Source organism: Centrocercus urophasianus, unplaced genomic scaffold (assembly GCF_019232065.1).
Source record: "Centrocercus urophasianus isolate 14NV4802_14NV808 unplaced genomic scaffold, USGS_Curo_1.0 seq_15, whole genome shotgun sequence".
In the NCBI taxonomy this organism is placed as follows: domain Eukaryota; kingdom Metazoa; phylum Chordata; class Aves; order Galliformes; family Phasianidae; genus Centrocercus; species Centrocercus urophasianus.
The window spans coordinates 45738563-45760709 of NW_024884697.1; the positions used below are offsets into that span (position 1 = coordinate 45738563).

Genomic DNA, 22147 nt, shown 5'->3' on the forward strand with positions numbered 1-22147 from the left:
GAAATGAGTTAAAAAACCCAATGCTTCTTTTCTTAGGGCTTTGCAATAGTGTATCCTCACTGGTACTGCCTGCTGGACATTGTCAATGTATATGGTACAGTGTGAATTTGTATATATGCAATGAACTGCAACCATATAGTGAATAAGAGATGAGCAGGTCTATAAAACAGGGTGGCCTCTGCTGCTCATTCTGTGCTGGGAATGGTTAGAGTTGAGGGCAAAAGTGTCCGGGGTGTTTGACCAGGGAAAGAGCTCTCATTTAGAGCTTGTAGGAATAAATATGACCTCATGCCAAGATCAGTGGGGCTGGAAATGCACCCCTGTGGTTAAAAATATGGGAAGATCTGGCAATACCATGAATACCTGAGGATTTTGATACCTTAAGATTTACTTACCCAGCAGCTCATAACTTCATTGATGATGTTTAGCCATGATTGTCTTCTCTCTGTAATGCAGTCCCCATCTGAAGATGCCTAAGAATACCAATGCTCTACACAAGAAACAGAGAACAGAACTGATTTTTGTTATGCTCTTCCTGCTTGGAATCCAGGAGATTTGGGTTATCACTGTGCACGCAATAGCAAGCCCCTCTTTATGGGACCTTTCTGCAGCTGGTCTGCAAAGTTCATTGCCTTGGGGAGCTATTAAATTAAGTAGGAGAAGTGGGGAGAGGTGGCTAGAGTGACTTGATGGAGCATTAGCACAGTTTGCTGTTTGTTAAGATAAGGGTGGCTGGGCTTAAATATATCTGATTATCTCCATTCAATCTCTATAACACAAGATGACTGCAGTTGTACCTTAGCCAAAATACACAGCAGTTTACATGCAGAACAAGTGAAACCACCTAGAGACAGCTCTTCTCTAAAGATGAGCACAAAGTTCTTCAAACAAGGCCAACCCACACAGAAAATGAAAGCAGCTGCAGATCAATAAGGAAGCAAATTTCAAGGCTGGACAAGGAGAGCAGGGAAATACCTTGATACTCTCTGATACCCCCCCTTGCATCCTTACCTACTGAGGAAATTCTTGCATCATCTGCTACTGCTTCACTCTGAGAAAGACTGCTTTGCAGTTTGTTTTGAATGCCGGTCCTCCAATCAGCTGGAGAAAAGGAGTCATTTACATAAGCCAAGGGGTAGGAAACACTTGGGTGATACTGCTCACCTAGGACGGGCTGCTGGCTGACTCCTGACGTCCAGCTTCCGCTTTTGCTTATCCAGTTTCCTTAGGGCTGTAGTGACTCAGACAAGTGGCAGTTTAGGAGGCTTTTCTCTTCTTATTCATCTTTCTTTTTCAAGGCAGTCGGTGAAGAAAACTGGAAGGCATGGCCCCCTCCACAGACAAAAAGCTGAACGGGCTGGATAACCCGAGCTTCATGGTGAGTTTGCTCTTCCCCAAAAAGTAATTCTTGTAAATCGGTGTGAGTCCTGCAAACTGAGGAGAAAGGGAAAGCCAGGGGATCAGACTGCCTGTGAGTAGGCTCGTCTGTGGTCTCTCAGCTTTTCTATCAACAGGAATCTGAGGAATTACTGCCTCACTAAAGTCTGCTGCTGCTACAGATTCAGTGCAGTTTCTGCCCTCTGATGCCCTTTCACTTCTTTTCTCTCCTTTACCTCTAAAATGATAGAGTAGATGAATGGCAGTGCAGGTGTATCTGTGTTGAAAAGGTGGTGATTTGGTAGATCCTTGTGCTGATGTCTGTGTTTAGAAGCATTTATGTATTAGTAAAATTACAAGAGAAATTTAGCCCACTGAAGAATGTTTCTTTGTCTTGTGGATCTATTTCTGTTGAAGTAAACTGGGAGGGAGGTGAGTGAAAAAGGGATTTGGGGGTCAGTGGGTGTTACAGCAGGGCAGTAAAATGTGTAAATGATGTGTGGATTCAGCAGTGTGCAGTGTACTGGGGATACTGGGAGCTGTAACAGTGCCACAGGAAAAGGACTTGGGTCACAACAGCCCCATTCCTATCTCACGCAGTTAACTTCCAGTGGAGTTAACCTCCGTTAGGAATGAGAAAACCAGTTTGTGTTCTGACAGTGGGAGTAGAAAGATGGGATTCTAATATGTTGGCATAGACCCCCCCCCAAATAGGGGACTATGGAGGAGTCATTTAATCTTCTGATGCCCAATGTCTCCCATTTCTCAGAGTGAGCTTGCTGGCAACAGCGGAGGTGGAGTGCTATGTGTGCCAGCTGTAGGGAAAGCCTCAGCGAGGCGCTCAGAGCAATGAAGAGGCTTTCTTTCACTGTTTTTAATGGTCTCAATTTTTACCTGTTCTGCTGCTGGCAAGTCTGATGAATTGTAACTTCCTACAGTTTGAATCACCGTTTTCTTCTACCTGTCCAACAGTTCACTTTCTGATCGCCCTCCTGGTGCACTTAATTTAAGATACAACACAGAGAGGGCATCCTGTTCCCCTGGGCTCATGAGAGCAGCTGGGCTGAGAACTACTAGCAGCAGCTCTGGCAGCTCCTGTGAGGGCCTGTCCCTGTTCCAGTCTGCTGCTGCTTTGTCCTCCTTCCAGCACCTCAGCATCACAGGATGGCTGACATGGGAAGGGACCTCTGGGTCATCCGCTCCAATCCCTGCTCCAGCAGGGACACCTACCTCAGGCTGCCCAGGATCATGTCCAGATGCCTTTTGAGGAACTCCAAGGATTAGACTCCACAACCAATCTGGGCAACCTGTGCCACTGGGTCAGTGGTCATCCACACAGTAAAGGAATGTTTCCTGATGTTCAGGTGGAGCCTTCTGTGTTTCGGCTTGTGTCCATCACCTCTTGCTCAGTCAGAATTTGTCTCTTGACCTGCCTCATCCTGTTCTCTCAGCTTCATGCTTCTCTTGCTGAACCATGCTCATTCTCCTTCAGCTCCTGGGGAGGGTCAGGCACTCATGTGATGGTCATAGGGGGCTGTGACTGACACAGACTCAGCATGGCTGGAATATATCCCCTGGTTAACACAGGAAAAGTTGTGGTAAAAGGAAAGGAGCTTACTGCTGTCTGCCTAGCTTAGGCTTCCTTTATCCATGTTGTTATTCAGGAGTAGCTGTCCCCATATAACTCCCTGCATGAGCAGTCTTAAATATCTCACTGCTTATTTGTTAATCCACAGATCATGCTCCCTTGTTCTGAAATGAAAATGCTTTCATGGGGAGGTGTTTAGGAATGCCTTTTGCTCGTGAAGTTCATGCCTGAACTCACTTGGAATTAACTCTGCCCTCTCCTATCTGTTTTGAAGGAGCTGTGATGTTCCCTACCTGCCTAGTCTGGGTAAATATATGGTGTTTTGGAACATATCAAAACACTTTGACAGTGTGATCATAAATGGGACTCAGCCACAAGGCTGGAGATTTCAAGAAATTATGCAGTTCTTTGGGACTAATTAGCCACACCTGCAAATTTATAACTGAATATAACATTGATTTTACATCCTTGTTCCCTGTTTGCAGCATTAGCTCCAGTGTAGGTAGGCCACGAGTGTTACAGCACACACCTTGCTTTCAGCATCCTTCTGTTCTGTCAGAACTTGGAAGATTAAAGAAAATGGAAGTTTGGTAGTGGTAAACTGGTTGAGCATCTTTTGACAGCAGATTTCTCTACCACATGTGTGTGCTTGGGGTCCCCAAGCTGGAGACGAGACCTCAGCTCACCCTGCTTTTGCCAGCTGGCTCCTTTGAGATGGTTCACCAGGATCTCATGCTCTTTGGTTTTCCCCAATTCCTTTTTTTAGAGAGGTTTAGAGAGGAGTCCTGTGTAAGACCCAGTGCAGGTGTGTTTATTGAGGTGAAACACTTGTAAGGATGTGTGAGAACATCAAGAAGATTTAAGAGAAGGAAACAAAATGCAGAAAAGTCTTCTAGTCAAATTGGTCAAATTGTTTTAGGGCATTTTGTCAAAAGATCTCTTTGGATGGGACAGAGAACAGGGACCAGTGCAGCATTCAAGCATTAACCTGATGCACACTCCTTCCTGCTTCTGCTTACAATTTTTTCATCCTTAAGGGGCACTAATGATGCTAGCACACTTTATCAAAATGCCTCTTTGAGGCTGAAACACCCTCCAAAGTTTCCCTGTCTAGACACACGTGCAAAGAAGCATATAAACAATTTCTTAAAGCATTGCACTTCTTTTGTAATCTTGACTTTGTTGAAAATTACATCTGAAGTTCTTCCACAAGACATGGAGCACTGTCTCAAGACAGGCAGCTGCAGGGCTGAGCTGTGGCTAATGAATGGTTTTTCTCATTGTTCAGAGTGAAGATGGGAGCCACCACTGTGCCTCACTGGATCGCGCTGCCCAGGGCCCAAAGGAAGGCAAGAGCAAGGGGCAGAGCAACAGGCTGGCCTACACTGTCACTGACATACCCCCCTGGTACCTGTGCATCTTGCTGGGTATTCAGGTATGAGAGGGCTGCAGGCAATGGGTGGGGATGGATGGAATTTTACCAGGTGTTCAGCCAGTTAATGGGGACAAAATCTGTATTTGGGAGTGCTTTTGGTTCTGGTGCCTCTGGAGCTGTGGGCTTAGTGTCCTTAGGGTCTTCCCACCACTGCCTGAGCACTGATTGTTATCCTCCTGCCTGCAGCAACACCCTCCCCCTTGATGTGCAAATGGTAAGGCAGAGACCTAGGGCTGGAGCCAATCAGTTAATAACAACAGGTCAGATACTTCTGCTGAAATCAGCAACATGTCTGTAGGCTTCTAAACTTCTGCCCTTCCACTGCAATAATGGCTAAGCAGAGGCAGCATGAGAAGGGTCCACACTGCTTTGGCTAATGTCCATGCCCACGCATGTTAAATAACCCAATGCAACCCAAAGTTAATGGGTACAGAGCCTCAGGGAACAGAGCCCTCAGAACGACTAAGGAAGCAACGCGCTGTTCTTGGAGCTTGGTGGACACCTTGTACTTTGTTTCCTTAAATGGTTACCTTAAATTTAGAATGTATAACAAGGTTTTGTGAACGTACTTACATTGTAAATTTAATTAAACATACCTTTAACAAGCACAGTGAGTTTCCAAGTGCCACCAATTCCACCATTGCTATCCTGTACTATGAGTGAGAATTAGGAAGTCAAACCAGCTGAAACAACCTTATCTCATCAATTGCTCACCAAATTATCTTCATATTTAGTAATTAACCAAAGGTCATTATTAAAGTATGCCTGTGACTCTTTTGAAAAATACAAAATGCTTGATCTTTTCATTCTTTGGCATTCATTTATATGGCTGTTTATAACTGCACTGTGTGAGAAAAGTTGTTGGCAGCAAAGAATAGGTAACTCCAACTTACAAATATTTTATGTTATTCACTGAGGTGCCAGTGAAATGGATTGAAACATTTGTACTCTGCTCACTTAATGTGATCATTCTGTTACCTTTCCCTATGATTCCTTCCTGGTAGACTACTCCCAACAGTTTCATTTGCAGGGCAGGGGATAAAGCTGTTCTGTCTGACAGTGATCTGGGGAGTCCAGAGCACTACAAAAGGTCTTTGGGCATGGAAGGTGGGAGAATTTTGTGGGGGTGCACTGCAGATCTTGTAAGTACTTCCCCTAACAGAATGTTTAATGTATCAAAAAAGAGAATGAATATACTACTATGATTCAAATGCAAACATATTAGTTTCTTGTAGGTTTCCCCCAGTAATGCAGTATTGCCAGTTCTGCGTCCTTCACCCTGTCTTTCTCTGTGGCTCTTAGCATTTCCTAACAGCCATGGGAGGTCTGGTAGCCATCCCACTGATCCTCTCCAAAGAGCTCTGTCTTCAGCATGACCTCCTCACCCAGAGCCACTTGATAAGCACCATCTTCTTCGTCTCAGGAATTTGCACCCTGCTTCAAGTCCTCTTTGGAGTCAGGTAGGTCAACTGCAAGAAATGGGACATGCAAGAAAATTTATAGATGCAATTTCTATGTGCTCAGCAGCTAGCTTGCTGTAAAGTTTATCTAGTATTGAGGGTCATTTGTTACCCTTAGGCAATCAGTACACATGCCAAAGCATACTGCAGTCACTGTACACGACAGGTTTGCAGGGCTGCCTCACTGTTTGGCTTTTGCATTTCCTGATACTTGATGCATCTTTTGTTGGGCTCATAAGGAATCTGTCATGCAAAAGGTAAAGCATTAAAAAAGATGCAGTATACAGTATCTGCCTACTCCTTACCGGAGATCCTATGGCTGTGGCAGGTCCTTTTCAATCTGGTCCTGGCCCTGGGTGCACAGAGATGTTCAGAAAAGAGTTCAGGGGGGTAACTGGGAGAAATTGCAGTTCATCCACCACCTTCAGAGACTCAGGAGAAAGTTAAATACTTTGTAAGAGACGCATCCTCAGTGCCCCAAAGAGCCTGGGTCCTTGTTGGCCTTGCAAAATTTCTTCTATTCCCTTTGTCATAACTCTGGACTGCCTCTCTCTTTCCATTATTTTTCCTCTGTTATGGCAGGAACAGAATAACACAGAACCTCAGAATTGCAAGGGTTGGAATGGACATCTGGAGCTCATCCAGTCCAACTACCCCTGCTAAAGAGGGTTCCCTACAGTAAATCACATGGGCAGGCATCCAGGGGGGTCTTGTGCATATCTAGAGAAGGAGACTCCACAGCCTATCTGGGCAACCTGTTCCATTGCTCTTTCACTCTCCAAGTAAAAAAAATTTTCCTCATATTTGTATGGAACTTCCTAAGTTCTAGTTTGTGCCCATTGCTCCTTGTTCTGCTGCTGCACACCACTAAAAACACCAGGCTCCATCCACTTGACTCCTGCCCAGTAGATATTTATAAGCATTGATAAGCATTGACAAGAACTGGTGTTTCTTGCTTCAAAAGCAAAAATCACACACTGATTGACCTTCAAATCTGAATAACCTGGTTAAAACTCTTCTACTGGCAAATCACAATACTTTTTACACCTCCTGGGCATTTTCCTAGTGTAACTTTTCCATCATTGTCTGTAATTAGGAATGGTGGTAGACAAACCCCTCCCTGGAGGTAACTCCATTGATGCAGGATTAATGGAGAAAGGGGCCTGGAGGTAGCCTGCAATGCATGCCAGGCCACTATGGCCACCAAAGAGAGGCAACTTGGTTCTTCTGAGTTCAGTTAAATTCAGGCTAGGGCACACAGCTATGGTGTGGGCTGTTTGGGTGATTCAGATCCCCCAGGTCCCCTCAGGCTGCCCCCAAAAGGACTTGGTGATAAAAGTGTGGCAGAGAATGACACATTAATGTCTCATTAATGTCTCTTGTGGCTCAGTAACTGAATGAGGAACAGCAGATCAAATTAAGCAGTGAGGAGCTGATCCTATAGGATAAGCTTAAATGGCATTTTCTGCACTAGGATGCAATTGCCTTATTGCTGGCCCCAATTATAAGGCATGAGGACATTCCCTGTCAGAAAGCTGGACTCAGCCTGGAGCAGAGCTGAAGGAAGTAATGGCAAGCAAACCTAGCCCAGGGAAACAGAAGCAGATCTCTTTTTCTCTTTTTATTGCTTTCTCAAAGCCTTCAGTAGTTGATAATCACAAGTCACCAGCAAGTCTTTGGGGAAGACAATAAATATGAGGCTGATGGGATGTTTTTTTCCTGGAAAACATCAGTGCTACGTCCAATGACCCGAGGAGCCCTCAGCTAGGTGCTCTGCACAGTTCTTGATGTCTGTATTTTAGAAAGACTGATTCAGAGGAAGAGAGGTGAGAGGAGGGATAGTGATAATGTGTTTATGTGGTATGGTAATGGGAGGCAGCTCATCTTGTGGAGGTAATGTAAGCGAGATTGGCTGTTGTAGGGCAAGTGGTGGATGAGTGGGTCTGGCTGCAGTCTGCAATTAGTCTGAGAGAGCAGAGATGGGATTAGGCAGGGAAAAAACACTTCAGCTAAAATACAGTGCTGGCCCATGAACAAAGAGGTGGGAACTGGCAGTAGAAATGGGGAGGTTCCTTCCAAGAGTGAGTACAATCTGGGAGCAGCCCTCCAGAAGCAGTAAATGGTGGAAAACCTCAACCCACTGTAACCTGCAGCTCAGTCATGTGACAGAGCATGAAAAAGGAAAGATGGGTCCCAGATGGTCATTAGAGACTATCCAAGAAGCTCCTGAGGACATACAGGTAAGTGACCTCATTTGCCATTGTGGTGATGCTTAGGCATCATGCAGTGATGATCAGAGCATAACATCTCCTCTAAATCTTGTAAACATCACCAGAAAAAAACAAACAACCCATGATCCCCATATGCTTCACATCAACACTCCTGCTTGATGTTAAGCCAATACCAGCTGGGAAAACAGCTCAGGACCAGCACACCAGGAGCTATAAAGCTGTTGTTAATTCAACAGTGGTGGCACTAAGTCTTCTATGTCCCTTCCTTCCTTCCTTCCTTCCTTCCTTCCTTCCTTCCTTCCTTCCTTCCTTCCTTCCTTCCTTTTTTGCCCAGCAGAATCCTTTGAAGGCTGCAACATGTTTGGATGAATATATTAAATAAGTGACTCCACGGATGACTGATGTTCAAATATAACTTGCTGGCTAGTTCTAACAGTGCCTCGGTTGTACGTGGCATGAGTAATTGCAGTGATATAAATACTTGTTGTAAGTGATGGAGATGTGGTGCTGTAACAGCTTTGCCATCCTTCATTTTCCTGTGCTTTCTGATGAACGGTGGAAATGCTTCAGCTTCAGGGAAACTGCAGAAGTATTCACATGGATCACTGCCCTGCTGCTTTTCTAAGCAGGTGCCACTGGGGTTTCTGGCGCAAGGAGAGGTTGCTTTGGGAGCTGCTCCTGGGGAGATTTCTGAGCAGATAAAGCCAAAGCACTTTGGAGGCTTCCCCTGGCTTTTTCAGAGCTTGTTGCTGTGTCCATGTAGGTTTCCTTTCCAGTGTCAGTGGAGAAAGAGCAGAGGAATTAGCTCTAAAAAAACCTGATCTCGTAAGATATAAATCACAATTTCTAGCTCCTAGTCTGAAGATAGTTATGGCATGGAGGATAGCCAGTATGTGATTGTGTTTATAAGCAGGTTGTGAAGAAACGTGAGGCAGATCAAGGGGACAGAGGAAAGAAATGGATATTGGTGAGATTTGGGCACAGGTCAGTGCTAAACTTTTCTTCCGTCTCAGCATCTTTCTTCCTTTCCCTTCTCTCCTCCTCCAGCTTTTTCTTTTGGCTGCTTTTTCACCATATGTGGCTCTATGACCCAGTCACAACTTAAAGGACACATATATCCTTAAACCAGAATAGCAGTCTGACTCCATACTGAACGTAACTCTCTCAGTTGTGGTCATTGCTCTTTGAGTACTACTGGCAACAATTCCCAAGTGTTGTCAGTGATGGTGACCTGCCAGAACAGACCAAAAGACAATGCCAGAGACCACGACCAGACTGTGGTGGGTTTTTTGTTTGTTTGTTTGTGGGCTTTTTGTTTGTTTTGTTTTGTTTGTAATTTATTTTGCTTTCCTTCCTCTCACCTAAATGGAGCTGTGATTCTAGCATTCTTGTCAGCTTTTTCCTCTGTCCTCCTTCTAGGCTGCCTATTATTCAAGGAGGAACTTTTTCCTTCTTGACCCCCACCCTGGCCATGCTGTCTCTCCCCAAGTGGAAGTGCCCTGCCTGGACGGAGAATGCCACGCTGGTGAACGCTTCTTCACCTGAGTTCATTGAAGTCTGGCAGACACGGATGCGAGAGGTACATCACATCTTCAGTGGCACCTGTTCTGTATCAGGGCTGTTTGCTTTCAGGAAAGCACCTTATCTTCCATCTCCAATGGCCCTTAGCCTCTGCCCAGTTACAGCTTCCTGGGCACCTAAGCTCTGGTGCTGTGCTACCATTGAACAGGAGACAAAGAATCCTTGGTTGATTACGGCCCCCGCAAAGTCTCCACTGGGCGAAACAGACCTGTTATCCATAGCCCTGTGTTCCTCATGCCTTTGGAGCCAGCATGAGGGAAAATGCTCAGTACTGCAGGTTTATCACCAAATCTGCAAAGACAGCAGCTTCACCCCTGAGCCTCCTGGCTGGAAGTGATGAGAACAGCTAATGGCATTTCAGGACACAGTCACTGGCTACTTAAACAGTGATTGTCAAACACAGAAAAGTTCAGAGTGATGACCATGTCCCCAGAGGTAAACTGAAACTCAGGAAAAAAAACAGAAGCTGTCATGACATCCTGTCCTACCAGTGTGCTGAAACACCCCAAGTGCTTCCCAGGTGGGAGGTGAGTGGAGGCCATGGCTCTATTCCCATTTTCAGAGCAAGAGCTTTTCCCCTGCATTTTGGGGGAGCAGAAAGATTGGGTGCAGGGAAGCTGAAGTGTGCTTGGGTGTCACAGATGGCAGGCACAAGGGAATGAAACAAGCCCTGGTAAACGACTAAATCCCTCAGCCAAGGTGGGAATTGGTGTGCTGGTACTTTGGTGGTCCTTCCCCCCAAGTAATGCTCAGCAGAGCCCTGCTGCGGTCAGTGGCAGGCCTCCATACCTGTCCATCTTTGGAGGTGTGCCTGGCTCTCACACTGGCTTGGTACTGACTTCCTCAAGAAAAATCTTAAGAAAAAAACTTAATAGTTAGAGGTCCGTTCACTGTCTGATCTCTTCCTCCGTTTTTCCAGGTGCAAGGAGCTATCATTGTGGCTTCTTGCTTTCAAATCTTTGTTGGATTTTCTGGCCTTGTTGGATTTCTGATGAGATTCATTGGCCCCCTGACAATAGCCCCCACCATCACCTTGGTTGCTCTGCCTCTCTTTGACTCAGCTGGGGATAAAGCTGGACAGCACTGGGGCATAGCATTCATGTAAGTATCTCTTCCCTGGAACTCAAGATTTATTTGTGGAGTGCTGACACACAGAAGGCTTGTGCAAGACACCAGCATGACACAGTTACCTTTTGAGAAGCTTTTAGCCCTCAGCTACACCAGCAACAAATCAAATACAAAAGTGAATTTTAAAAATACTGATTTTGTGAAAACTCATAGTTCTGAGCTCAGTAGAGAAACAAGTCTTCTCTATGTGTCATTGCTCAGGGCAATTTCTGTTGTAGTTGTTTATGCGCAGTATCCTACACATCCATTATTTAAGTTAAAAAGGCATTTCTAAAATAACAAAGTTAAGCACTCAGAGTTCTGTATTCCTCAAATTATAATAGCTGCTGCTTCATGTCTTGTTTTCAAGCCATGAGGAGGAATTGTTTTCTCCCCAGAGGGCCTGGGGGAGCTCTGGAAATGTGTACATTGTCTGCATGTGCCTTTGCAGCACTGAGAGCATTCTTACAGGGAAATCTGTGTGTACCTCCGTGTATGAGTGTACAAGTGTTCCTGGTGGCAGAATTTCTTTGATATTTTTAGAATCATAGAATGGTTTGGGTTGAAAGGGATCTTTAAGATCATCTAGTTCCAACCCCCTGCCATAGGCAGGGACACCTCCCTTTAGACCAGGTTGCTCAAAGCCCCATCCAGCCTGGCCTTAAATGCTTCCAGGGAGGGGGCATCCACAGCCTCACTGGGCAACCTGTTCCAGTGCATCAGCACCCACATAGTAAAGAATTTCTTCCTAATATCTTCTCTAAAGCTAAATTTAAATCTAATTTCAGAATTTAAATCTAATTTAAATTTAAATTTCAGAAACAATCTCAAAAAATAGAACTGCCACTGCACAGTTCCCCTGCAGATAAGCAGTTTCAGATCTGCAGTGCAGGTTTAAGATTGAGATAGCATACAACAGCAGCAGGTTGTTTTCCTCTATGACTTCCAACAGTTTGCTAGTGCTTTCAGTGTTGTCTTTGGAAACTCAAAGGTCCAGAGGTCAGCCTTGAATGCAGCCTTGGAAGGCAGTGTGCTGTCATGGGGATATTATCAGGACCCAGGTAGGCCTTCTGCTCCCAGCTCCACTTCTCCTGTCACTGCTAGTTCTGTTCTGCCTGCCAACACCTGCACTCCCAGGCTCCAAATGCCACATTTCTCCTCCACCTGCAGTTCTCCACCCAGTTGATCTCTTCCAAAAGCACTCCATAAGATCCCAAACCCTGCTTGTCCCCCTGCTCCTCAATTTCCCCTTCACCCTTGTATCTTCCACTACATCTGTGGTTTGTCCTGTTCTCTAGCTCTAATGATTTGTCCCAGCCCCTTTGCTTGGCCGATCTGAATTCTCTTTTCAAAATCTATTTCCTCATGAGGACTGTCTCATTTTTCCACTTCCCCTCTCCAGTCCCTAGCTCCTAACCTCTGTTTCTCTCCTGACCACTTTGCCCAGTAGTGCTGCTCCATTACCAGGGTTTTCCTGCCTGTGTCTAGCCCCTGCCTGCAACCCTGGCTATCCTTTCTGTTCTTCTCTTTTCCACCTGTGCTAATCCCCATCCCAGGGAGAGACAGGTGATGGAGAAGGTAGAAGACACAGGTCCTGTGATCTAAGCCCTGCTGTCCAGCCCTACCACATCCCAGAGCCTCCATAATGGGTGAATCTCAATGTTGCCTTGAGAAACTGGTTTGGTGTGTGCTCACTTGCTCCTTGGTAATGGTACATACTACAGTTCATCACTTAACAGTATTCCAGAAAAAAAAAAAAAGTTCAAAATCTTTATGGCCTGCACATGCTAAAATCAGAGATGTTTATGCTCAGTACTTGGGACCTGAGATGAATGATCATTGCCACAGACTTATCATACTTGAGCAGAGTTTTGTGAGAAAGAGCAATATGCCTCTCCCCAACAAACAAATTCTACTAAATCTCACATAGGCAGATCTTACTACTGCTCAAGGCAAAATGACCTTCTCGACTATGTCTATTTCTTGAACATCACTCTTTGAAATAGGTTTAGGATATATTTCTCCAGAAATATTTGGCCTGGGGCAGATGTTTTCCATGGAAATTTTCATTCTAAATGGAAAAAAGTTAGGCAAAATTTCAGCAGCAGATGAAAATAGCATCTATTAATGGAATGTGTCAGGCAACCTGAATAATAAGCAGTGACACCTACCCAAGATAGATGAGTGTTCTGCAGTGATTCATCAGGCTGCTGAGCTCCTTTGTTAATGCAAATGCACAAAATGTGCACTGATGCCGTTGGTCTATGCTCTGTAGCTTTAGAAACCAAGAATGGAAGCTGGTTCCTCCTCAGACATTCTGCATCCAGTCATTCAGTGCTCTGAATAGTAATTGATAACCTCTGGCGGCATATTGCAGTGTGTCTGTGCAGCCCTGCGCTGCTGTTGGTAAGAGTGCAGTCCCACACAAGGGGTGGGAGAGGAGCTGCACCTCATGACCACTGGAGCAAGCCCTGGAGGCTTGGGGCAAACAAAGGCACTGCTACTTTTGGTGCTGAGAGACTTTTTCGGAGTCTGTCTGGAGTCCTTCAAATGAAAGGAAATCAGGTAGCCAGGCCTCCAGTTCACATGGGGACAGGTGGGTATCTGGGCAAACACTTTGTCTCATGGTCTGTTTTCCCCTCCTCCCAGGACTGTTTTTTTCATAGTTCTGTTCTCTCAGTACCTGAAGAATGTCCCTGTGCCACTGCCATCATATCAGAGAGGCAAGAAGTGCCACTTCTCCCCCATCTACATCTTCCAGATCTTCCCGGTATGTTAGTGCTCCTGGTGATCTGGGCAGCATGGCAGAGGGACCAGCTTCACCCAGTCCAGGCTATCTGGGCTGTTTCCACTCACTTCAAGTGGACTTAGCACTTCCCAACCGAGGCTACACTGCAAGGGGCAGTGGGGAGAATGGGAGAAGAGACCCATGGCGTCTGTTTGTGGGGCAGAAAGGAGGGCTACCAGGATACTTGCTATCACTCTCCCTCCATCCCATGTGCATGCTCACGTGTGCACAGGGAAAAGGGTGGGTAGGAGAAGGCCTTGTCCCAGACCTGTCTGTCATTGCTGGAGATGCGGCTCTGCCGTAACCAGATTGTCGTTGCCGAATGTGACGGGCAGGTGCTGCTGGGGCTGTCCCTGAGCTGGCTGTTCTGCTACGTGTTGACGGTGACTGACGTCCTCCCCACGGACCCCACTGCTTACGGCCACCTGGCACGGACAGACACCCGCGGGGACGTCTTATCTCAGGCTCCCTGGTTTCGCCTCCCTTACCCAGGTACTGCGACAAAGCTGCACAACCCTTTCCCCTGTCCCTTGCTGCTTTACCCTGCCCACCTCACAGCCACCACAGGGAAGCAAAGTGCCAAAAATCAGGCAAACACGCACAAGCACCCTGCTGTTCTTCCCTCTCAGTAGATTTTTGGGGTAAATGTGCCCCACTGACCTGAATCAAGCTCTTTATTTGCAGGACAGTGGGGAACGCCAACAGTCAGCTTGGCTGGGATATTCGGCATCCTGGCCGGGGTGATCTCCTCCATGCTGGAGTCCATGGGGGATTACTATGCCTGTGCCCGCCTGTCTGGTGCCCCACCACCACCGAAGCATGCCATCAACCGTGGGATCGGTGTGGAAGGCATTGGCTGCCTCCTGGCTGGGGCCTGGGGAACGGGAAACGGCACCACGTCCTACAGTGAGAACGTGGGGGCCCTGGGCATCACCAAGGTGAGCTTCACACGGCAGGGTGACTGCAGTGCCCTGCCCTCCTGTGCATCTCCTGAGTGTGGTTACAAGTGCGTTGTGTACATTGGTGTGGGAAGCTTCTTTAGCCCAACTCTGCATATGGGAGGGGTACAGGCTGTGGTTACTCATGGCTCCTGGCTTAGGCTCCTGTAAAGAGAATATGTTACACTGAGCTATTCTGGAAACTTCTTGAGGATTGAGTTTATCCGATACTATCCATCTATCTACCTATCTACCTGTCTATCCTCCTAAATAAATGGAAGGAGAGTAAAGGAGCCCTATTAGGGATTCAAGTTCCACAATTTTCGTAACCCAAGGATGGCAATCGTGTGAAAGGTAGACCATTTCTTTGAGATTATGAAATCTGATGGCAAATGTCCATGTTTTTACCTCTCTTTAAAGTTGTGTGAATTCCCTGAGTATCTTATTGCTCTTATGAGGGTAAGAAATTTCCAAAGAGAGATAAACTTGACAATCAGATCATAGATTTTTCACTAAGCTTTATCGCTAGGGGATGAGTACATCCAGCAGCCAACTTGAAAAATATTTCTAAATCATTGTCAAATAAGCTGTGAGTCTACCTAAAAGCAGATGTTGACTTACAGCTCCTGAACAATAATATTAGTTATTTTGCTGGATTTTATAGACCTCAAAATAACCATTTTTCACAGCATTTGATGGAAGTGGTTGTATCTAACTGCATGAGGCTCAGTTTAGCCTGTCGCCCTCAGCCTGTTCTCTCATGATGTAGTTTGCTGACATGACCATAGTGCAGAAGTGCTCAAACCCATAATTGTCAGTTTATAGACGTGCCTTGTCCCCATGTACTCCAGGTCCTTGCACAGGCATGCCATCTGTGCTGATTCAGGGGACAGTTCACTTAGATCCCACCTCTGCTCACCTTGTTCAGACTTCAGTGCCCAGAAGACAGTCTCATAGAATCACAGAATGGCTTGGGTCAGAAGGGACCTCAAGGATCTCCTAGTTCCAACCCCCCTGGCATGCGGAGGGCTGTCACCCACCAGCTCAGGCTGCCCAGGAACCCATTAAGCCTGGCCTTGAGCAACTCCAGAGATGGGGCATCCACAGCTTTCCGGGCAACTGGGCCAATGCCTCACCACCCCCTGAGTGAAGAATTTCTATCTCAGTCATTCTGACTGGGATAGTTGGGGTTGCTGTGATCACAAGGCAGATTTCTGTTCGTTTGTTTGTTTTTACATGGGAAACATATGTTTTGATAATAAAGGGAAGTGCCAGGGACTTGTTTCCTCTGCTTAAACACAGGTCTCAGAAACTGCCAAGATCCAATATCTTAAATGGCACCAGGCTCCTATGTTTGAGATACTGGATCAAACCCAGCGTGCCAGCACTGGGCTCCCATTTCCAAGAAAAAGAGAATTTCAAAGAGGGATAAAGACTTCGGGAAACTGCAGCTTCTTCAGCTTTACGAGCAAAAACCAGTTTTCTTGTTTCCCTGACATAATTGAAACAAACTCTAAATTAGAAGCTTTAGAAGCAGATGCTCCCAGTTGTGGTATCAGTGGATTAGTTACTTTGCCTTTGAGGCCAACTTCCTTTATTGGACAATTTGACATACGACAATTTCAGCAAATTAAGAATCTGAAGCTTCATTCTAATCTTGGAACAAACAGATCTTGTGGCTTTTATTAAATTATTGCTTTGATGATAATGCTGTCCCAAGGTTTTAAGCCAAAGAATATAAAGTGCACCTGAAGGCAGTGCATGATTTTGTTTTGAAACTCTCCACCAAATCTTACTCATTTCTTTCACAATCAAGTAAAACTTAGATTTCATAAAAATGTGCCTTCAAAGTATTTTAAGTAATATTTGAAAAGGGACAGTACCAGTTACTGGCAGTGTTTTGGCTGAAAGCATTTGCAAAAAAACCCTTGCAGAAAAAAAATGGCATTCTTCAGATACTTCAGTGAAAGGATTAAAATAATTAATTGAATTATAAATTGTTTGCAGAGGATTACAGAACTTCTCTGCCTAAGACACAAATGCTGTAAATCTTAGTGTGATTCTTTAAGCTGTCCAAGTTTTGGTGTGGCAAAGCGTATCTTGAATTGAAAGTCTAACAAATATGCTGCTTTTGTGTTTAATTTCTGTAATCTGTAAATGTCTCCTTCGTCCCTTTGTTTGTCAGATACTCTTTTTCTTTCCTATTCACACACTCTAACAGCTCTGAATGAAGCTTGCTGCTTCATCCCATCATTGTTGTAGTGTGGGACTAAGAATGGCTCCCTGGCTCTTCCTGGGGAAGAACGAGAGAAAGGTGGGTTGACTGAAGCTGGTGTGTGATGGCAGGTAAGGGCAGAACAAGAGACTTCCCCAGTTCTCATTAACCTGGTGTTGGTTGTGTAAAGGATATAACAGATGCAAGAGCTCAGGATGGAAGCAGCCAGGCTGGCCAGCTCTGCTCTGCTACATCTTTGTCCACAGAGAGAGGATTGCTTGGTGCAGGACACCTAGCTGAAGGCCATTTTGAGGTGGAAACTAACCTCTGGTGGAAGTGTTGTCCAGTGAATTATCTGGGAGCAGGGTGTGGGTGTGACACAAGGTTCCTACACTGCAGTGAAAGCAGAGCTGTATGTGGGGATTAGTGTGCTCTTAATGTGCTTTTTGTTTCACTGTGAACTGTTAAGTCATGATAGCAATGGGGCAGAGGATAGCAAAGCAAATAGGTGTGGATCTATCATTGTTCTCAGGGTGCTTATTACGATAAATATTTCCTAGTGTACAGCTGCAGGGACTTTCCACACAGTGTGAGCTTCCCATTCTGAACCCAAAGGCTGGAACCGAACGTGCCGCCGAGTGCTTTGGTTGCAAGCCTTGCCTGACAGGTCTGCACTCACTGGTGCATCACTGCCTGCTCTTCCTCCCACCCAGGTAGGGAGTCGCATGGTGATCATTGCTGGTGCCTGTGCCATGCTCCTGAGCGGCGTCTTTGGGAAAGCGGGGGCAATGCTTGCCAGCATACCCACTCCTGTCATCGGAGGCCTGTTCCTCGTGATGTTTGGCATTATCACCGCAGTGGGGGTTTCCAATTTGCAGGTAACAGCTGTGTGAGCACCTTTTCATTCCCAGGGAAGGTTACTTTGGTTTCAAGCCAGATTCTCACCAGCCTGAGATAGACGTAAGCAGGGCTGCAGCAAATGTAAACATTTGTACTGGCAGTTCCTTGGGTGAAGATGAGGGCAATTATGCAGAGACAAAATCACAAAGAGAGGTTCCAGGCCGGGACAGGGCTTGCAGGCACTGGTTAATGCCCCAGCAGTTCCAGGGCTGCTCATCCCCATCTCACAGTTTATCTGAAGGAAGCTGTTATAAGCAAGGGAGGAGTTTCTGTAGCTGCTCTCCTATGGATGGTTTTTCTCTATGTCCTATAGTTATGTGCATTTAGAGGAGGGCTCTTTGAGTAGAGGTCTCAAACTGGGTAAGAGTCTCAGTAAAAGGTTTAATTTCCAGTTCCGCCAGTGGCTGTGGCTGAATCACACCTTTTCCTGGTGTCTAAGCTGGAGATCACAGAGTGCTTGGCCATCTGATTATCTGCCATATACAGTTTCTAGTGCATGCCATACATGTTTGAAATCATCTGCTAATTTTGGTTAAGCAGAACTTTGTTCTAACACCTGTCATTGGGTTTGTGTGTGTACATCTGAGCATGGCTCACTAATGAATTAATCCATGGATTTTGGTCATTCCAAGCTGTCAGTACTAACATACACAATTTCTCTGTGCAGTACACGGATATGAACTCCTCCAGAAACATCTTTATATTTGGATTCTCTGTGTTTGCTGGACTCACAGTTCCCAACTGGGCAAACAAAAATCATATGCTGCTAGAAACAGGTAAGAAGTGACAGCACATTTTAGAAGAGCTTTCTGTAGCATAGAACTTAAGCAAAGGCTGATCCAAAGCAACCTTTTTAAACACATTTTTTTCCAAACAAAATCCTGAAAGCTGTCCTCTGACTGTTGTCCGTTGCTTTCTGGGAGTGCTGCTCTTGTCCTCTGCTCCGGTGCCTCCCTTGCATTGCCAAATCTTAGGCTCTGTTTTGGGATTTGCAGGTCTTGTCTAAACAAGCATGCATCTTGCAGCCTTTTGGCACTGAATGTGTTGCTGGTTGAATATGTGTCTTTGTTTTTCCTCTAGAAATCATCCAGCTGGACCAGGTGATCCAGGTGCTTCTCACCACTGGCATGTTTGTGGGTGGGCTCTTGGGGTTTATCCTCGATAACACCATTCCAGGTAGGATTTTGCTGAAATGAGCTAAGCTACCAGTCTGTGTCTGCCCTGGGGTTTGTCACTCGGTATTTTTTGTCCTCATTACCATTGCTCTATGGGTAAAAGCTGTAATAGCAACCATGAAATTCTATGTCACTGAACTCCTGGAGAGGAATGGGGAACAGGAGAGACATCAATGGAATAGCTGCTGCTTCCAAAACAGTAACTCATTAAAATAAAACAAAACAAAAAAACGTTTTTCAACAATCTAGCTTGAGGAAAAGTTAATTCAGTAAAAAATGTCTTTTATGTAAACTGCTAGCCTAGGTCATGTTGTTGGTAGAAAGGAGAGAGAAAGGCAACTGCAGGAGGGAGGGCATGGTAAGAAATATTTCTTCTCTGCTTATAGATGCAGGTTGGATATTAGGAGAAATTTATTCTCAGAAATAGAGGCGCAGCAGTGGCACAGGCTGCCCAGGGAGGTGGTGCAGTCACCGTCCCTGGAGGTGTTCCAGAACCGTGTGGATGTGGCACTGAGGGACGTGGTCAGTGGGCATGGTGGGGATGGGCTGATGGTTGGGCTAGGTGATCTTTGAGGTCTTTTGCACCCTTAATGATTCTCGGATTTCTGATAGACAATATGTTGATGTGTGCCTGCTTATGAAAGCTGCTGAAATTGAAGTCGAATTGCTCCACATCAGTGGAAAGCAGCAGGAAGGGCTGATGACCAAAGATGTGATATAGGACCAGTGGCTGCCCCTCACAGCCATCAAAGACCCTCTGATTTTCATCAAGCCTAGGGAGGGATGGCCTAACAATAGGAGAGGAAGTTCTACAGAAAGAGAGCAGGAAGGGCACTCTGTTAAGCAGACTCTTTTATTATCTCAGACTTTTTGAAAAGCCAATATCCTTTTGGCTCGTTAATTTTATTGTACCCTTGATCTTCAGCTCCTCCAGGCAGAATTTATGTGCTCACTCCCTTTCCCAAGAGGGACTCAGCCATTGCAACAATTACAGACATTTAGCAATTGCTAGCTAAAGTTAATTCTCTTACCTCATGATATTCGAGCAGTTAACACCCAGCTTTGCTTTTCTAGCACTTTACAATGCCTCTTGAATAGTTCTTCCATCCCCCATGGCTTCTGAAAACCTGTGTTAGTATCTTTGATTCCCATGAGAAGCAGTGGAGGAGACTGTAAGGCACTGCAGGAAGATGGGTACTGTCTAGCAGCACAGTCGCTAGTTTTTGTAAAGAGTTTTGAAGCTAGAAGGGTTTAAGTGCAGGGTATCTCTATGTTGTAGTGGATCTGCTGCGATTTGAGAGCCAAATGTGGAGCGCCCAAGGCAGTCATATGTTCAGAACACCCACTTGAGTGTTTGAAATACAACAATTTCCTTTTTGCTTTCACAGGAACACAGGAGGAGCGGGGTCTCCTGGCATGGAAGCACAGCCACAAGGGAGAGGTGGACAACTCCCAGCTCATTTCCAAGGTCTATGATCTTCCATTTGGCATAGGCACAAAATACTGTGCTGTCTCTTGGTTTCGGTATCTCCCTGCTTGCCCCCAAAAACTACCTAGTGGCAAGAAAATGGATGAACTGAAGGCTGCTGGACAAGAAAGCAGTGTTAAAGCAAGCTTAGAAAGAGACTCTGAGATAGGTGCTGATACAAGGATATAAGCACCAGGCCTGAAGATAAACTCTTCTCTCAAGCAAAGGTATGAAAAGCATGTCTGCAGCCCCCATCATTTGAACTGGAGCAAGAGAATGACAATGCCTTTCTTTTCTTAACTGTCTCCAGTGCCACTGGTGACCTTGAGGGAATCATTTTTCTTCTCCCTGCTCCTGCCTGCCCACCTCTAGGAAGGACGCAGTACTGCTTTGGGAAATGCCTAGGAAGGATGTTCAGTTTCCTTCCTTGCACTGAGCCTCGGGAACCCTGAGGAACAGTTGTTAGGCTGAAGCAGAACTCTTCCTTTCCCCCTGTTCTGACTGCCCTTGGGGCCACAGGAGAAGGCATCTCTACCATGCTTATGCATCCTTTGGGCTGAGGTTTATCCCCTCCACCTTAATCATCTGTAATGGCAAGGTTCACCTCTCAGCTTGTGGTTTACACCTTTTCCTGGCCAAAGGAAAGAAGTGGGCACCTGTAGGCCATGACTCCTCTCTCTTCTGTGATGCTTTAAAGTCAAATGAATGATGCTGGAAAAGCAGCATCTAAGGTTAATGGGATGAATTGTCTTCTGAAGTTGCCTCTCCTTACCTACACTGCAGAGGGATCTACAGACTCCACTTAGGTTACTGATCTGTTAGAAACAACCAGCTTTACTGAAAGGAATTCAGCCGGGATGCTGGGAGCCAGCTTCCCCAGGGTAACAAATTGCACAGAGATGAAGGAATCTTTATCAGAGATGAAGGACAAAACTTCTGCTTGTAGTGTGACATACCTCTGCTACTGCTAAATTCTGTGTGTCCCCACTGTCCTTGACTTGGCTTGGTGATTGTGTAGTGACAGCCACTTCTCTAGAAAACAGCTTGCAGACTCTTGCTGTTTTCTACTCTCAGCACAAACAGCCTTAACCTGTTAATAATGTGACTGCACGTGGTGCTGGCTGCTGCTGACATGTAATAATATTGCTATAGCATTAAGCTGTAATTTCCTGCACTGAGATTTATACTTAAATATATTTTTTGGGAAAAATAAATAACACATGCAACTGAATGATATTTCTTGGGTTGATTTCCATAGTGAGTGGCAGGTTGTATTCAAAGAATCACAGAGAATTCAGGTTGGAAAGGACCTCTGGAAGTCATGTGGGCCAACCCTTCCTCTCAGACCAGGCGGCACATGGCAGTGCCTAATCAAACTATGGCTGGAGAGCCACAGCTGCTTTGGGCAACCAGTTCTGGTGTTTGACAACCTTTGTGGTGAGAAATAGCTTACCTCACATCTAACTGGAATTTCCAGTGCATCAACTTGTGTCTGTTGCCTCAACACTGTTCCCCTCTCAGAAAAGCCTGTCCCAATCTTCTCTGTACTCTGAACTGTACAGCTGAAAGCTGTGATATGGTTTCTTCTTAACCCTTTTGTCTCCGCAAAATCTGCGTGGTTTCAATGAAAACCCTTCGTTCCTCATGCCTATTACAATATGGGTATGTCCCAGATTTAGTGGTAAGTTGCTTGTTTTTACTTTTAAGGGGCATATTTTGCCCAAGGATGTGGTGGAGTCACCATCCCTGGGGGTATTTGAGAAATGTGTGGATATGGCACTGAAGGACATGGTTTAGTGGTGGACTTGGTAGTACTAGGTGATGGCTGGCGTTGATCTTATGGATCTTTTCCTAAACTATGCCTGATTCCTGCCCAGTTGGGAT

The 22147-nt window shown here is 45.6% G+C and overlaps 1 protein-coding gene across 2 annotated transcripts; it reads left to right on the plus strand.

The window, feature by feature from the left end:
- The first annotated feature begins 1044 nt into the window (after positions 1–1044).
- Positions 1045–21461, plus strand: LOC122159065 (solute carrier family 23 member 1-like). Of its 2 annotated transcripts, none has more exons than XM_042816239.1 (13): positions 1045–1135; positions 1299–1378; positions 4254–4400; positions 5703–5860; positions 9511–9670; positions 10592–10773; positions 13429–13549; positions 13903–14059; positions 14252–14505; positions 17434–17598; positions 18288–18396; positions 18701–18796; positions 20184–21461. In XM_042816239.1, the coding sequence occupies exons 2-13, from the start codon at positions 1325–1327 to the stop codon at positions 20450–20452; spliced, it is 1872 nt and encodes a 623-aa protein (XP_042672173.1). In that variant the 5' UTR covers positions 1045–1135; positions 1299–1324; the 3' UTR covers positions 20453–21461. The 2 variants fall into 2 exon arrangements, with proteins under 2 accessions (XP_042672173.1, XP_042672172.1); XM_042816238.1 differs by lacking the exon at positions 1045–1135 and adding an exon at positions 2525–2741 and having other exon boundaries at positions 1313–1378.
- Positions 21462–22147: the final 686 nt, after the last annotated feature.

Coding starts and splice junctions, on each gene's coding strand:
- LOC122159065 (XM_042816238.1), top strand. CDS start 2,634: ATGCCTTTTGAGGAACTCCAAGGATTAGACTCCACAACCAATCTGGGC. Junction 14,060..14,251: donor GTTTCGCCTCCCTTACCCAG/GTACTGCGACAA, acceptor CTTTATTTGCAG/GACAGTGGGGAACGCCAACA. Junction 18,797..20,183: donor CCTCGATAACACCATTCCAG/GTAGGATTTTGC, acceptor TTGCTTTCACAG/GAACACAGGAGGAGCGGGGT.